A 17695-nucleotide genomic window follows, 5' to 3' on the forward strand; every position below is an offset into this window, starting at 1 on the left:
TCCCTAAAATGTGCGTCATATGTCTATGGCCTGGCACCTTTTCCTCTAAATTTTTTCAAACCTCAGCAGCGGTGGCTAGTCTTGAGCCTTCCTAGCTAGACTGGCAATGGATTCCAAATCCCTAAAAATAAAAGTCTCAGAGGAAAATACAGAATTTAATACAGGGTGGATAGATTAATTTGCTTTCACATTAATGTTAAGTTACAGTACCAAATAATCATAAATAGCCCACTGCAGAGGAGCCATCTTGTGGTAAAACATATTATTGAATACTCATTTAAACCTATTTTTAATGTTGATAAGCTAATTTAGTCCTAATATGCAGTGTTACTGTAAGGCTCAAATGTATTTTGCAGCTACAGGCATTTTTTTTGTTATCATTTTTGATCAAAAATGTCTCTTTTGATAGTTAAGGTTGTTGAACCCTGAGCTACAGAAAATAAACCCCACTGTCAGTGCTATACATTATTTTTTTTCTTTTTCTTTTTTTAGAAATCTATGTGAGTGGGGTTAATGAACATTGAAAATATCCCAAAAATAACATGAATATAAAATAATTTTAAAATTAAAAATGAATAGCCTATATCCCACAAAATACAAGATTTATCTCTAAATAAACAAGCTCTAAAAGATGTTTGTTTTTTTGTCTTGATTTATTCACGGAAACAAAGTCGACCGGCTGCCATTATGGCTCCAAGTTGTGCCCGGCTACAATCACGACAGGGCGATCCTGGTGAGAGCCAAAATGGCGCCGTTTCCCCTTTAAACAATACAACCAATCGGATTCGTGGATGTTTTTTCTATCCAATTAAAACCCACATGAAGGGCGGGACATGCGTAACCGGGAGGAGCTGTTTTGGGGTGTTGTGAATTCGTGTAGCCAAGAAATCTTGAGTGGGAGTTGTCGGGAGAGATTTGTTGTGCGTTTTGCCCGTCGATTCGCACCGATCGCCACCTCGCCAGCCGTAGCCATGCCCGGGATAGAGAAGCTGCCGATAGAGGAGACGCTGGAGGACAGCCCGCAGGTAACAGCCCTCTTCCCTGGAGGCTTCAGCTAGCATGCTAACGTTAGCCACATCTACGGCTAGGCTAACTGTCTTTGTAGGCTCAGTGTTTGCCAACAACCAGCGAAGAGATGCCAAGTTCAGGCGGTATGCTAACCGCTAACGGCCCAGCTAACCAAAGCTGTCAAGCGGACGGCTGAAACGGGACACGCCAGCTGTGCATCGGTATCTGACTGCGGCGGCTGCACCGATCAGCTGACTGGGGGCTCCGTCAAGATGGGAGGTCAACATGTTAAGGGGTGGCACAGCATTCAGCGATGGTTTGCATAGACATAAACTCGTTAAATGACTAGTTAGCCGGCTACTTCCTTAGCCTCTTGGCTCGCTGTTTTACCTCCTGCCACTGATATCTGTTAATCTTTCGACCAAGCAGCAGCAACGTCATCCTGCTGCTTCATGTTATTGTGACATGTTAAAATTTCATCCCACAGGCCGTCACACTGATGAACAGTCATACACTGTCAATAACCCTGCATCACCAGAACATCCACTGCTCCCATTGTACATTATAACCTAATGCACCAATTGTTAATATGCACATGTCATCTGTCACTGTTAATATAAATCCTACTTCACAGTATATGGACATGTTTACATCATGCACATACTGCACATAATCATCCAGCCCATGCACACCCATTCAGTGTTTATTTATTTCCACTATTTATATTGTTTACAACTTATAGAACACTTGACTTGTAAATACACCTGCTATGACATTACCGTGTGACCACAGTGTGATACACCTGAAAGGTTCATTCTGTACATACACAGGGGTAGATATTGTTTGGATGTTTTAATCAAGTGGATCTGTAAACAGTTTGCCCAGAAAAATCAGGGGTCCTATCATGAAGCCACTCTTAGAGGTGGGATGTAGCTAAGTAAATTTACTCAATAACGGTACTTAAATGCAATTTTGAGATAGGTATTTCCATTTTCTGCTACTTTATGCTTGTACTTCACCATGTCTCAAAGGGAAATATTGCACCTTGTCGATACAGATTAGTAACACAAATGTAACTAACAAATAAATTATGATACATTATTAAGGAAAAAGACGGGAGAAATTCAAGCTGCTCATCAGTGTTTATAGTAAAAAATAAGCCTCATCTTTACTAGCTCTAACATTAAAGTGATGTACACACTATTATATCAGTATTTATAATTTAATAATATGGTATGTGACTCTGAAATGGGCCATTGTAACACAAAGAGTGCTTTAACTTTTTGTACTTAAAGTATATTTTTTACTCAAGATTTGAATGCAGGACTTTAGTTGTAAGAGAGTATTTCTTCACTGTGGTATTACCACTTTACATGTGTAGCAAACTTAAGTAATCCTCTTCCACCTATGTGGATAGCAGGTATAGGGTTGCAGCAGTATGAGATTTTCATGGTATGATGACCATCTCCAAAAATATTGCAGTTTTATAGTATCACGGTATTACAGAATTTATATTATTATCAATCAGAATGACCCTTAAAACAAATGTTTTGTTACTCTCATTGAAAGTTGAAACCATTTTGTTAATGGAAGTGTGTGTAAAAAGTCTCCTATTTGAAAATGATTAGAATAAAGGGGTGATTCTCTGTCTGGTTCAATATCGTAGATAAGCAAATGTACATGGTAAGATAACCATCAATGTTTATATTACGGTAGCTTATACTTTGAAACCGGTATATCGCTGCAACCCTAAACTGGTTTAAAAAAAGGTTTCAGTAGGCCCAGTTAATTCAGAGTTTCAGGCTTTTCCTATCCAGCCGTGAGCCCGTATACATTGGCATACTTTGTAATTTCAAGTGACAACATGAAAACCATGAGTTGAGTAATTTAACATGAAACTGTGAGACCTGAAAGGAAATTTTGTTGCGGCAGTTAAATATGTTGAATATAATCAGTCAGCGAGAATGTCAAAAACCTAAACTGATCTCTCTTCGTGACACAGGCCCCAGGACTGTGATACTGCTGAAATTATTACAAATACCACATGTGTTTTTATAAGTTAGTAGGTTTAGACCAACCAATCGGCTTAGTCTTGTTTACTTATTTCCCACAATGACAGATAAACCTGCTGGCAAGCCAAACACAAAATGTGTGGTTGAGACACACCTTGAGAACAATACTATACTGTGTGGAAAGGTAACAGGTGTAGATTTACATAGATAGGTGTGGGTTTGGCTTTTAGCAGTTGCACCAAGGATCACATGAGGCACCAAGGATCACATGAGGCTATAACTTTCTGAGGTTTTATGGATCAGTCAAACAATTAACACTGACTTCATGTTCACTAGCTTTGTTTGTGTGTTGGATGTAGACACGCTCTCTGCTGGGAGTGTTTGAGGAGGACACTGCAGCGATATCCAACTACTGCACACAGCTCTATCAGGCCATGCAGAGGATTTATGATGCACAGGTACACACGCACACACGAGTCACAGGTGTAGTGCCACTGGCTTTATAAAGACAGAACATACAGGAATGTAAAAAGTGTGTCTCCAGCTGTGTCTGTCCTGTTTTCTTTTTCAGAATGAGCTCAGTGCTGCGACACACCTGACCTCCAGACTGCTGAAAGAGTACGACAAACAGGTAGGCTAAGTCAAACCAGCCACCAACCTCATCAAACTTGCCACCTGCCTGTTAACACTAGCCTAACCATGCTACAGCACTAGACATTAGTCTTATAACATTAGCCACAACCTTTAAACACTAGCACCAGTCTTATAACACTAGCCATCAATTTCGTAACACTTGCCACAGGCCATATAACAATAGCTGATGGACATATAGAATTAACCACAGTTTCATAATGCTAGTCATTAGCCTTATAACATTAGTCATCAATAATGTCACACCAAATATCAACATGTTACACTAGCCATCAGTCTCATAAAACAAGCCACTTGCCAAATAAAACTAGCCATCAGCCATAACACTATCCACTGGCTATCTAAAATAAACCACCAGTCTTATTACACCTTCCCTCAGCTTTATAACACTTGCTTCCAGCAATATAGCCCTAGCCACCAGTCTTATTACATTTGTCATCAGCATTATGGCACTAACCACCAGTCATTTGTCATCAGCATTATAGCACTAGCCACCAGTCTTTTACACTGGCCTCTAACATTATAGCACTGGCCACCAGCCTTATTACACTTGCCATCAGCATTATAGCACTTGCCACCAGTCTTTTTACATTTGCCACTGACATCATAACACTAGCCACCAGTCTTAATACACTTGTCATCAGCCTATAACACTAGCCACCAGCCTTATTACACTTGTCATCAGCCTATAACACTAGCCACCAGTCTTATTACACTTGCCATCAGCCTGTAACACTAGCCACCAGCCTTATTACACTTGCCATCAGCATGGTAAAACTAGCCATTAGCCCTGATACACTTGGCATCAGCATTATAACTCTAGCCACCAGCCTTATTACACTTGCCATCAGTATTGTAAAACTAGCCATTAGCCTTATTACACTTGACATCAGCATTATAAGTCTAGTCACCAGTCTTATTACACCTGCCATCAGCTACACAGCATGAGCTACCAGTCTCATTACACTTGCCATCAGCATTATAACCCTAGCCCCCAGTTCTATAAAACTAGCCACTAGCTATATCACACTGACAACAGGCCCTAAAGTGTAACAATAATCAAAGCTTTCTAACACAAGCCACAGCCTTATTATACTTACTGTAAGAGCTATAACACTAGCCACCAGTCCTAAAATAGAAGGCACAAATGTTAAAACACCAGTTGGCAGATTTGTAACAGTATTGTGAGTCTTATGACCCCAGCAGCTATATGAAACATCCTTAAATAATCTAATCCATTCCTCTGTGTTGTTGTTGTTGTTGTCTGCAGCGTTTTCCTCTAGGGGGCGATGACGAGGTGATGAGCTCCACCCTGCAGCAGTTTGCAAAAGTCATTGATGAGGTGAGAGAATACAAACACAACAATGCTCTGTCTGCTGCTGTTCTGTCCTTCTCTTTCATCTGTCCTGATTGTGCCACACAGGCAGATTTCACCTGACATGATTGAACAATTTCCTCTCTGTCTCTCTTTTTGTAGCTGAGTTCCTGTCATGCTGTCTTGTCCACCCAGCTCGCAGATGCCATGATGTTTCCCATCACTCAGTTTAAAGAGAGAGATCTGAAGGGTAGGAAACACATGCAGTACACTAATTATCTAAACCTGCCACACCTCTGGCTCAATGAACCAGAACTGTATCTGACATATTGGTCAGATTAGAAACTGACATCGGTTCCATTATTGACAAAGCACACACACTCTACTGGCTTGCAGTCGGTGTTCCAGTTTATTCCACTGGCGTCGGTTGGGGTTGACATCATGGCTCTACGCAGACCATTTAAGTTCTTCCACACCAAACTGGGAAAACCATTTCTTAATGGACCTAGCTTTGGGCTCAGGGGCACCGTCATGTTGAAACAGAGTAAGGTCTTCCCTAAACTGACTGTTCCCACACAACTGGAAGCACAGCAGCAGTAAAAGATTTCCCTTCAGTGCTACTAAGGGACCCAAACTAGGAAAACCGAGCCAGACAAAAAGTACACGTGTACCAAAAGGAAAAATATCCCTTGCACTTTCACTTACAGTTCTTTCTGTGTCCCTGCAGAGATCCTCACTCTGAAAGAAGTCTTCCAAATATCCAGTGATGGTAAGTCAGGACTGCTTCTGGATGAATGAATAATCAAAGCAGCATGTTCTCTTAATCTGGCTGAGATTTTCTCTGCCAACAACCTTCCTGCTCCTACTCAATATGAAAACCAGAGGACAGCTGATGCAGATATTTCTGGAAAAACAATTAAGTTAATATTTCTAGAAAACTATGGAGGCTATTTTGTGTTAAGAGTTTATTATATCAGAGTAAAAAGCTGTAAATGGTCACATTAGAGAAGCTGGAACGTACAAATGTTTAGCATTTTTAATTGATAATCTACTTGAAACAATGAATCAATTAACACTGCTCACGAACACATTTTTCTTAGTGTTTATTTGTGTGTGTCCTTCACGGAAAATAAGTGGAGAATTTACAGCTGCTCTGACAGAGACTTGGTCACAGTTTGACGCATCACAACGCGAAGTAACACTTAATCTATAGCAACAAACTGTACAGTTCTCAGTGTCAGTGTGACTTCTGGCTCCAGATTGCCTGCACATTTAGCTGCGCTTAAAGGAAGATTCCACTTTGTTTTTAAAGGTCACTGGCAGAGTATTTTTGTTTTAACTTTACTAACATCTTTGTGTGCTTTTCTAGCGTGTTAATGTTGAAGAAGAAATTTTTTTTAAAAAGTTTTACCACCAAAAAGTCTTACTTACCTGTTTCTGTCTGCAGATCATGATGTAGCCATTAACAGATACAGCCGCCTGTCCAAGAGGAGGGACAATGACAAGGTGAGAAACACTCCTCACATTACATTTATCATTCAGTACTTCAATACTAAAATGTTTTACTAAGCTCCTGGATAGTTCTTTATTTAAGAGTCTCTAATTTCTAAATAAAAAAACAAGGAAGTTTGCCCAGAAGAACAAAAGAGGGAAAATACAGACAAAGCCCGTGAACTTTGATTTGAGCGAGTATGTTTTTTTTAAAGACTATTTGTGGGGGGGCTTTTGCCTTTATTTAACATTCAGCAAAGGGCCACAGGTTGGAATCGAAACTGCAGCCACTGCAGCAAAGACATAACCTTGATATATGTGGTGCCCGCTTTACCAGGTGAAATTCCCCGAAAGAAGTGCACCAGTAAAAGTAAAGTAAAGAATCCATTCAGTTGCCTGTAGACACATTTTGCGCTTACAATAAAGACTCTTTAGGTTAAGCCAGCAATTAATTGGAGTTAAATAATTGAAAATGTACCAGTTAAACCAAATTATACTGGGCAACTTCTGCAGAAATTATTATAAAAATAAAATAAAATGATAAATGAATAAATAATATACAAAATAAAAATAAAAGTAAGTAAAATAAAGAGTTAACTTCTGAATCATCCAGTCTGATTTTGAACATTTTAGCCCATTAACTTCTAATTTAATATTATTTCACTGTATTTTTTACCCCTTTATTTAACAATTCAGTTTTTAGTCAAGTCATCCAGTCTGGCCGAGGCCCTTGGCTGCATGTCATCCCCTCTCTCCCCTTGCCTTTCCTGTCTTTCTCTTCCTCTGTCGCATGAAGCAGAAACACCAAAAAAAGTCTTAGAAAAAAGATATTATCTTTGGTATATGGTATTATCTCTCAGTTCATTATATTATCTCAGTATATATTACCTTGATACTGAAATAAGAGGAATGTCTTGTGTGTCGCAGTTGCGGGCGGAGGCCGTGGAGGACGTCTACACCTCCCGCAAGAAACAGCACCAGACCATGATGCACTACTTCTGCTCACTTAACACGCTACAGTACAAGAAGAAGACGGCTCTACTGGAGCCGCTGCTGGGATACATGCAGGCCCAGGTACACACACACACACACACACACACACATACTGTAAACCCGTGGGATAGCAGCATGTAAGAGCTTTTCAAGAGGGTGTCATCCATCAGGATTAGCTATTACAGAGAAGCTATTGGAGTCAGTTTCACTCTAGAACAGTTTATAATGTATGTCTGTTAATAGTGAGAAACATTAGACTGAGGTTAAGTGGAGCAGGAAGTGAACATTAGATTGAACCAGTTAAGAGTCGATCTCATGGGGCGCCCTGGTAGCACACCTGGTAGAGTGAGTGCCACTTGTAGGCTGAGTCTTTAGCTGCGGTCTGGGTTGGAGTCAGATCCCTGTGGGCCTTTGCTGCATGTCCCTGCCCCTTCATACCTGTCATACCTATTTTTGTACTATCTACTATCTAATAACGGAATAAAGGAAAAATCTAGTTCGGAGCTGTTACCACTCCCGCTGATGTGTCTTTGTCTGTGTTTGTTCTGTGCAGATCAGTTTCTTTAAGCTGGGATCAGAAAATCTCACCCAGCAGTGGGAGGACTTCCTGGGAACCATAGGAACCAGTGTCCAGAAGTAAGAACCAAACCCCAGACGTCTACAAGAAGTGTCTTATTTCTTTTTTTCTTTCCTTTGTTCTACATTCAAGGTCTTAAATAATTTGTTTTATTTTCTTTAACTCAATTTTAAAGCTTCAGAGATATTGTTGTTTTGAAGAAATTGCAAACATAACAACATTATGAAGACGTGAGGGGGGTCATGTGAATTCAGTGTGTTTGTGTCTGTGTGTGTGTGTGTTTGTAGTGTGCGTCGGGAGATGGAGGAGGAGGTCGGGCAGATGCAGCAGACCATCCAAGAGATGGAGAGATCATGTGACCCGCTGTATGCACCGTGTGACCCCGACCCCGCCCACTCACCTGTCTGTCGCAACCTGACCAGGAAACAGGGCTACCTGCACATCCGCAAGTAAGAAACACACACACGTGCCCTACATCCCCCTACATCTTACAACAATAAATGATAATGAATAAATAATAATGAATACATTCCTGCTGTTGTGGCAATATTAGTGTCGGATGTTACAGTTGAAAATGTTGTTGAATTGTTTTGTTGTCTCATCATCCAAAGAGTTAAAGTTGCTCCTCTGTGTGTCCTTCAGTAAGACAGGGCTGGTGTCATCCTCCTGGGAGCGTCAATACTTCTTCACACAGGGTGGTAATCTGATGCAACAGGGCCGAGGCGAGGTGGCAGGCGGGCTGGTCACGGACCTCGACAACTGCTCTGTCATGGCAGTCGACTGCGACGACCGCCGCTTCTGCTTCCAGGTCACTTCCTTCGACGGCAAGAAGTAAGAAGGCTCCCTTTTTTTAAATTTATCTTGCATGAACACACCGTAACTATTCAGATGCCTTTTCTGTTTTTAAGTTTCCTGGTTGATATTAGAGTGGAAATGCCACTTTATTAAACTTATTCCTTGTTGTGCGTTCTGTCAGAGTGGTGACGCTGCAGTCGGAGAGCAGGAAGGACTGCGAGGAGGTAAAATATTTTTTTGTCATGTGACCTGCTCTGTATTGACTGTCAGCTGTTCTGTTGTCTCCTCATGCCGTCTCTTCTCTGCTGCTTCCTCCTCCAGTGGGTCTCCACCATCAACAACATCTCCAAAAGGATCTACCTGAGTGAGAACGCAGAGGTCTGTGTCCCACTTCACTTCATTAACCTGTATTTACCTGGTCACATGATGGAGATTTTGGCACTCAGAGCAGAATCATATGGCCTGCGCTGCCACAGTCACCGCAGATCCACAAGTCACCATAATTATCAACTGTAATAAAATGACAAGCTGATCCTGACAAAGAGAAGGAGAAGTGACCTGATTAGCGTCTCAACGACCGCTTATAGAGGTCAAAGTTTTTAAGACTGCCGCTGTGGAAAGTCTCACATTTTCCTCCAGCTATAACGGCCCCTAATATTGTATATATAATATTATTTTGTAAAACTGGTCAAATATTTGCTGAAATGCAGCTGCATGGTGGTCACATGCTGCAGATGACTCACAAAATGTGACACATTCCCACTTCCAGTGTGGACAGGAATTTAAAAGACGAAATGCTTTTGTTGCTGGGAAACAACAGGGTCATAGCAACTTTTTTTAAAAGTACTGTTTCAGCATTTTATTCCTGTATTGGAATGAGAAAGGAGAGAGAAGGGGAACAGCATGCAGCATAGGGGTATTATGGGGCAACAGTAGATTAATGCATATTGTTTTGAAATTACATTTATTGGTGACATGTAGCAGGAAAGTTCAGATGTCCATGTACTTTTGGCCATGTAGTGTATCTTAATCTAATATGTAAAGCAGTGGATCCCAACTAGTCCAGCCACAAGGTCCAGATTTCTGCTTAGTAATTAGTTCAAGGTTCACACAGTTTAATAAATTCAGCGTCATACTTGTGTTTGGCCATGTCATTGAGCTAGTTTGCTGTCTTAGTTCAGTAGCTGTCTGTTATTCTGTCACTCTACAGCAGGAATCAACACTTCAAAATAAACGGTCTGTCCCGGAAATTCAGAGTACTTCAAAATAAAGTGATACATTTGTGGGTCACTTTTGGCCCATTCAGAATGGACCCACAACCTACTTTTGGACCACAACCCACCAGTTGGAAACCACCTATGTAAAGCACATTGGAACTTTATTTGAACAGTGTTGTATATTTATTATCAATTGATTCAAAGATTCAAAGTTGAAATGCAGTTGTAGCCACCTCCATGTTACACTCAGAAAATGTATAAATAGATGTAAAAGATATTTAAATTAGATCAGAATACAAACAATAAATTAGGCAATAAAGTTTAACAAACAATATAAAAGTTGCACATGAGGAAGAAATGAAAAGGAAAGCTGAATTCGATTTACAAGAGATGTGTATGTATACCGTGAAATTAGAGTAGTGAGGCACTGTACTAAAAAAAACAGCAAAGATTTTACTGACAAGCTGTTTGAATTCATGCATTTGAAACTGTTTCCTATTGGTTGACGCTGACAGTACTGTCATCCTATTGGCAGGAGCTGGCAGCCAGAGTGAACCAGTCAGCTCTTGAAGCCGTGACGCCTTCGCCATCCTTCCAGCAGAGACATGAGAGCATGAGACCCAGCAGGTGTGTGTTTGTGTTTGTGTGTGTCTGACATGATGTTAAAAGCCCACCAGCAAGCAAATACTGAGCAAACAACAACTACAGAGCTACAAGGTGTGATCAGCAACCTCATAACCAATCAGGTGCCAGATATAATGAAGATGGACACTTGTAGGCCAGTCACATTTCCGTGGGAAAACTGTGACTCCACCAGTGAGACCATCCATCTCTCTCTTTCCATTCCAGTAAAGGGCGTGTGGGCCGAGCGAGCAGTATCAGCTCTGTGGGCTCCGAGCCGTCGCCCGCCCTCTCTGTGCTCTCATTGGATGCACTGGTTGCCCCGGAAACACCCATCCAGTTTGACATCATTTCCCCCGTCAGCGAGGAGAACTCAGCACAGAGCAAGACGGCAGCACAGTCCGGCAGGTGTGTGTGTAATGTATTGATGCTAAAGCTACCTCATGCCTTTCCTCCTGTGTTTAACATTAGTTTTAAAGGGACAGTACACCTAAATTAGTTCAAAAATTAAAACTCCTCTGTCATGGAATCCCTCCAAACAAGAATTTTTTTCCCCCAGATCTAGATCTGTCCCCTAGATTTCTGCCTCCACCCAAATACATTGACAAGCTTGTGTGTTATCTTGTCACGTAGCAGCCGCTGGATGTTGTTCAGTTCTCTGTTTATGTGTTTGTCCACAGGAGGAGTAATCCATTCGGAGAGTCAGGAGATGGCACATCAGAGGACAGTGAAGGTACCGTCTGTCTGCTCCTGTGTCCGTCATGTTATCAATATTTTATATTGTTTAATTTGAACAACATTATTCGTGGTTTCTGCCAGAAACCAGACAAATTAATCAACTCAGTGGAGTGGGCAGGATTCAAAGGTTTGGACCCAGGCAACAGAAAACATCCACTGTAACTATAGTTGGCAGCTGTAGTGGGTGTCTTTTCCCTCGTCACCCACAGGGGGCAGCACAGAGACCATTTCACACTCGCAAACATACTTTTCAAACATGAGAATTGCATCTCACTGTCTGTTCCCTGAGCTTTCAAGTAAAAACAATCTGTCTCTCTCACACAGTGGATTTAAGATATATCGTATATACAGCACATGTACTATATATGTAAATATTTCCCTCTGTGTCTGTTGTCCAGATTCGATCCTACACCAGCTCTTCATCGTTCGCTTCCTGGGCTCCATGGAGGTGAAGACTACCGAGTCAGCAGACGTCATCTCTGAGACCATGAGGCAGATCCTGGCAGCCAGAGCCATCCACAACATCTTCAGGATGACCGAGTCACACCTGCTGGTCACCTGCGACTGCCTCAAGTATGAACAACAGAGTGTGTGTGTGTGTGTGTGTGTGTGTGTGTGTGTGTGTGTGTTTTGGATTAAGTTATTATTGTGGGGAAATCTTTTTCCCTTTAATGACAGAGCAGCTATGGATTGACAGGAAATGTAGGAAACAGATGGGGAATGACACGCAGGTAGGGGCCGTGGGCTGGAATCGAACCACTGCAAAGGACTTAGCCGACATGGAGCCCACACTCTACCCAGTGAGCTTAAGGTCGCCCCATTGTGGAAAATCTTGACAACAAACAAATCTTGTGAAGACATTTTGACTTCAAGAGACAGGAACCTGGTGTGTGACCGTGCACTGTTAGTTAGTTAACTGTACTGTTTATTATAGTCAAAATATGGATATGTGTAAGCCCAGACGCACCAAACTGACCTCAGAGAACTAGCAGCGATGACAGCCCCCTGCTGCGTCGCCTCATGTTTCCATGTCTTGGCCAAAAAGTTGCACATTAACACATGTTGAATTGCCCACTTTTTTTCTCTGTGCAGTAAAGGGTCTTTAATATCAGTGTTTTTCTTTTCAGGCTCATTGATCCTCAGACACAAGTCACTCGACTCAGGGTGAGATGATTTCTGTTTCTCTGCTCTGTTAGCTTTAGTTTCATCAGACACGTTTCTAATGATTCATCATCTCTGTGTCCTCCTCCTGTCTCCTCCTGTAGTTCCCTCTCTCCAGTGTGGTTCAGTGTTCGTCCCATCAGGACAACAAGAGGCTGTTTGGTTTCGTTTTGCAGCCGGCGGCCGGTCGGGGTGACAGCCGAGCCGTCTGCTACATCTTCGAGTCCAACAACGATGGAGAGAAGGTCGTCCGTCTGTTCCTGGCTGTTCATCTGTTAGTGTCACTGTCCAGCCCTCTGTTTGGTCCGTCTGTCTGACCTGTGTGTGTTCTTCATGTGTTTCAGATCTGCGACAGCATCGGTCTGGCCAAGCAGATAGCTTTCCACTCTGAGATGGTGAGACTGATTTGAAACTTCCTTACTCTGAAGCTAACACTAGCTCATTCACGTTTTGTTGATGGTGTCCTCAGGTGTTGTTGTGGAGGTGAATTATTTCTGTTGTCTTATTGTTGTGTAGGACCGTAAGGCCGTGGAGAAGAGGAAGGAGCACGACAAGGCCAAAGAGAAACAGCAGGAAGAACTCAGCAAACAGAGACAGATAGAGAAGGTGACCTTTAACCTTTAACCCTGTCGCTACACTGACACATAGTTTACATATAATAGTATAGATATTAAACTTCAAATTTAAATGTCTTGTTCCTTGTTTTACCTCCAGGATCTGGAGGAGCAGAGCCGCTTGATTGCTGCCTCGAGTCGCCCAGCTAACCCGCCTGCCGCTGACGGACAATTTCTAGTGCTTAGCAACAGCCAATCGGAGGACAGCGATGCAGGGGAGGAGGGGAAGAAGAGGGGCGAGTCTGAAGCCTAACAATAATAACGAAGGATGCATGTTTTACCACCCAGGCGAGTCCCAGCTGGTATTGTCAAAGCAACAGCTCAGGAATCAGAGGAGGGGAACACCGCCCGCCTGCACGTCCGCGGGGACAGCTCGCTGCCTGGGACAGGAAAACATGTGCTCCCTCTCTTGCTGGACTCTGAAGTTTGTGGTGGAGCCTGTCACTCTGAGGACGGAGGATAAACTGAACGCACCCTCACTATAAAGAGGGGGAGGGGAGTATGAGAGGAAGCGTCTCGTCACAGACTCGTGTGTTTTATTTCTGTGTGTAAAAACGCTGCTTTTTATACCGGCTCCACTCTCCAGAAAAGGATGCAAATATAGATCTAACCTGTAAGTTTCTGTTTATTATGTTTATTTTATAGAAAATCCTAACAGCAGTGACAGAGGATTTAAAGCAAAGCAACACATGTGGAATTATGAACCAGGATCTGAAGGAGACAGTTTGATTTGGACGATGTGAGCTCTTGTTTAAAGGCTGTTTGGTCGTAGGTGAAGGTTTACCTGAGATCCCAGAGGGCAAAAGGACATCGCAGTATTGTTGGTTAAAGAGTGATAGAAACAAAAGAAGAAGACGAAGGAGGAAGAGAGAGCAGGGAGTCCTTCCTGTTGTGATGTGTTCATCAGCCGACCATTTTAACAAGCATCCTGCAGTGATGGATTTAAAAAAAAAAAAAATCTTTAGGGTTGGGCGATATGTTGAAATTCTCCACCTGGCCACACCCGTGTGTGTCTTACACTCGTTTTCATTAATCAACAGGAAAATGCGACTGTACACCTTCTGAATTCAAGTTTCTCTCTGTCACCAATCCAAGGTCCTGTCTACACATGTACAGATATTTTTGGAAACAGATATTTTCCTCGATGTTTTGACCTCTCATCCACATGCAAACAGTTTGAGGTCAATAAATGATTTTTTTAAGACGCCTTCTAAGGTGCAGATTTATTAAAACTCCGGTTACTTTGCAGCTGTGTGGACACGTAAAACAGAGCGTTTGGGAAACAATGATGTCATCTGCAGACAGAATTTTTTTTTTTAATTTAGAGGAAAAATATCTGTTAAAACAATACCTGTATACATGTAGACGGGGCCCAAGACTAGCATAGCTCCCTTGTTTACTCATCATAAAATACACTTAATTGAAACTAGACAGAAACAAAATATAATCAACAAAACCATCTTAGTCTGTCTTTCCATTGCTACAACGATCAATAACTGTGGTTTGGCCAAAATGAAACCTTTGGCTCATTGAGTTGGATGATAAAATATGCTGCCTCTACACGCTGGTTTTCCCCGCTGTGTCTCAGTGTCCGCTGAGCTTCGGCTCTCACTCATTTTTTGGAGGCAGATGATTAAATTAGCACAAATAAAATGACAAAAATCGCTCCCTAAAATAAAAACAATAACCACTGATGTACTGAGCCGATCAATATTCACTGATATATATTCGTCCTATCGCCCAACTCTAATTATCCTCCAGTCGCTGGTTTTCACTCATTTCACAGCAGAATGAAAATCGACTTGTAAGTCTTGAAACTTGCTGACTCACCATCATAGGAGAGCACTGATTATTAGTTGATTAATTAATTAGTTGATCAACAAAAAATTAATGTGCAACTATTTAACTAATCAATTAATCAATTGTTGTTTTTCAAGCAGAAATGCCAAAGCTGTAAACGTTCCAGCTTCTCATGTGTGAGAATTTGTTTCTGGGTATTTTCTAACTGTTTTCAGATGTTTTAAAGACCAATTAACTCATAGAAAAAAACTGATCGGCAGATTAATGAACAATAAAAAAAAATAATTGTTAGCTGCAGCCCTACGTCACAGTGGAAATGACAACTTTAACTGTGATGAAGAGTGATGTCATCACTGTTCAATAGAGCAGCTGTACATCCAGACTGATTCGAAAAGACACAACTAAAGCGAATCCTGAGTCTCTGCGAGCTGATTTTCATAATAGTAAAGTGAGGTAAATTGAAGGTTGCGGCTGTATGAAGGTGGAAAAAAACATATTCTGAAATCTACAACATCATCTAATCAGGATGGGTTTGTTGGTTTACAGGTCAAAAGATTTTCTAGATGTCTGCTGTTAAAATTGTGCTTAATTTTGACGACACATTCTGCAAACAAAATGACAAAATATTAACCTGTAAATCATGAAATCAGTGCTCACTGACTATGCTATGCCATAGAAACAGATACTGCTGACAGTAATTGCTGCACTTTTATGCAAAAACATGTTTGGAGACAAAAATATCTGCAATTTTAAAATATTAAATTTCAGCAACACTTGTTGTCGTAGAAGGTCAAATTCTATCAGCTGTACTTTAGCCAAAGTGGAAATATTTGGGCCCAACCTACTTTTGATGTAGAAAATGACTTCATGTGCCAATATTAACTTCATTATGTCATCATTTTCTGTATTTGTTGACGAAATTGTAGACGTCATAAGCCCTGCTTTGCCCAGCATCCCCTGCATGTCATGCTGTTTGTATGCAGTATGTATTGGCATGTTCTCAGGACCGGAGCCAACATGGCCACCACTGGTACCCCTTTTCCACCACCCCTAGAACCAGATCCTTTCTGGTTTCCGAACCTAGTGTTACAGAGCATTTTGATCAAAACTGAACTGGTTCAAAACCTGAAAAGTTGACTCTCAGCTGGAAACGAAAAATAGCAGGTTTTCCTTGACCTGAAGTACGAACCGTGACGACATCAGTTGGCGTGTCATATTGTACAGGTTGGAAAGAGAGGATGGAAAAGACAACAGTGGAAAAGTCAAGTGAGAAATTGTCCTTTGTAGGTCCATCATTGTTTTTTTTGGTAAAAACAAATATCTGCAATAACAGAGCAAAAGTTTTGAAATCTGGAATTTTGCTACTCTTTACTTCCATAGTGCATTTTGCAACGCCCCTCGTTGATGACATATCCTTGGATACAATGCTTCTGTGCAAAACTGTTGGAATTGTGAGCTGTTTGGTTGGATAGCACCAAGTTTCTAAGAATCCTGAACGAACAGTTCAAGAACCAGAGCTAATTTGATAGAAAAGGGGTATGGAGGGCCGTGGTGTGAAACTTAAGAAAAAAAATCAGATTTTTTTAACCTCTTTTATTTGAAGATTTTATTCCAAAATTAGATGCCTGAAACTTCTGCCTCTTACACAGTGAACAGCTGCATGAAAGTAGCGCTCAACAATGAGAACCGTAAACTGTTTATAGGCCACAAAAGAGCCAAAGATGCTTCGCTCTTATTTCTTGATCTGAGTTTAAAAAGTTGGAGATCAGCACAAGCACAAATCTGATCCAACGATCTCTCCACCTTTGCTGTATTTGTTGGCACGTCTCCATTCTGAAAACCGAAAGAAAAAAACATTACGGCTCGACTTTTGTCTTCTCTGATAAGCTGGTGCATTTTACTCATGCAGAAAACATTAACATTTTAACACAAACGTTCTGCCAAATAATCCGCTGAGTCAGTGTGTTCCTCCTGACGTCACAATATTTATCTGTGCTTTAATACAAAATATTTCTGTCATTTGTTTGAGGCCTTTTTCTGTTTCTTGCAGGTTTTATTCATTAATCTTTTTATCCCGAGTGAGTCACGATGATAATCTGTAGAAAAACAACTGAACAAGCTTTAGTTCCAACATCTATAGACATACGTGTAGGGAGGTGAAAGGTCAGAGGTCACAGGCTTCTGTGGGGAAGTTAGCATGGTGAAGACGTTTCTAAAAGCCTGAATCAACAGTTACTGATGATGATTATTTTGGGATGGGGGGATGTTTTCTTGCTGTAACCAGGTGAAGAACGAGCTGCACTTTACTGATGCAAGAAAACGTGCTGGGATCGATGATGTTGAACTGTAAATATGTTTCAGTGATAATTGTTTCAGTGTCATGAATAATTAAAAAAAGGCTTTTCAGTGATAAATAAAAGCACTAACTCCACCCGGCCGAGTCCGTCTGCTCATGTTGGTTGATCAAACAAACCTCTAGGAAAGGTGTGAAGTAAAAAGAGAACCAAGTGGATTTCTTTTTCATTTTCATTATTGCATAGTTTAATGTTATATTTTTAGAAAGTCAGTTTATCAGCTGTCATTTTCAGAACCTCATAATGTCACGTTTTGGTTTTGAGTTTGGAGTTGTCCGTTTTTCCCATTCCCATGAACGTGATTTCTCAAGAAAGCCATGAGGGAATTTCATCTGATTTGGCACAAAC

At 41.3% G+C, this 17695-nt stretch overlaps 1 protein-coding gene across 1 annotated transcript; it reads left to right on the plus strand.

Moving 5' to 3' along the window:
• The first annotated feature begins 834 nt into the window (after nucleotides 1–834).
• appl1 (adaptor protein, phosphotyrosine interaction, PH domain and leucine zipper containing 1) lies at nucleotides 835–17424 on the plus strand. Its single transcript, XM_050038105.1, has 22 exons — nucleotides 835–1025; nucleotides 3380–3478; nucleotides 3592–3651; nucleotides 4942–5013; nucleotides 5149–5236; nucleotides 5714–5755; nucleotides 6434–6492; nucleotides 7405–7551; nucleotides 8024–8106; nucleotides 8335–8496; nucleotides 8690–8878; nucleotides 9024–9066; nucleotides 9164–9220; nucleotides 10595–10686; nucleotides 10909–11088; nucleotides 11361–11413; nucleotides 11817–11991; nucleotides 12546–12582; nucleotides 12684–12824; nucleotides 12924–12974; nucleotides 13096–13185; nucleotides 13294–17424. The coding sequence occupies exons 1-22, from the start codon at nucleotides 972–974 to the stop codon at nucleotides 13444–13446; spliced, it is 2127 nt and encodes a 708-aa protein (XP_049894062.1). The 5' UTR covers nucleotides 835–971; the 3' UTR covers nucleotides 13447–17424.
• Nucleotides 17425–17695: the final 271 nt, after the last annotated feature.

The sequence above is a fragment of the Epinephelus moara genome, chromosome 24, assembly GCF_006386435.1.
Source record: "Epinephelus moara isolate mb chromosome 24, YSFRI_EMoa_1.0, whole genome shotgun sequence".
In the NCBI taxonomy this organism is placed as follows: Eukaryota; Metazoa; Chordata; class Actinopteri; order Perciformes; family Serranidae; genus Epinephelus; species Epinephelus moara.

What these genes read in the sequence shown, in the direction of transcription:
- appl1 (XM_050038105.1), top strand. Translation starts at nt 972, where the DNA reads ATGCCCGGGATAGAGAAGCTGCCGATAGAGGAGACGCTGGAGGACAGC. An exon ending in CGCTGGAGGACAGCCCGCAG is followed by an intron (nt 1,026 to 3,379) that starts GTAACAGCCCTC and finishes TGTTGGATGTAG; the next exon opens with ACACGCTCTCTGCTGGGAGT. An exon ending in TTGCAAAAGTCATTGATGAG is followed by an intron (nt 5,014 to 5,148) that starts GTGAGAGAATAC and finishes CTCTTTTTGTAG; the next exon opens with CTGAGTTCCTGTCATGCTGT.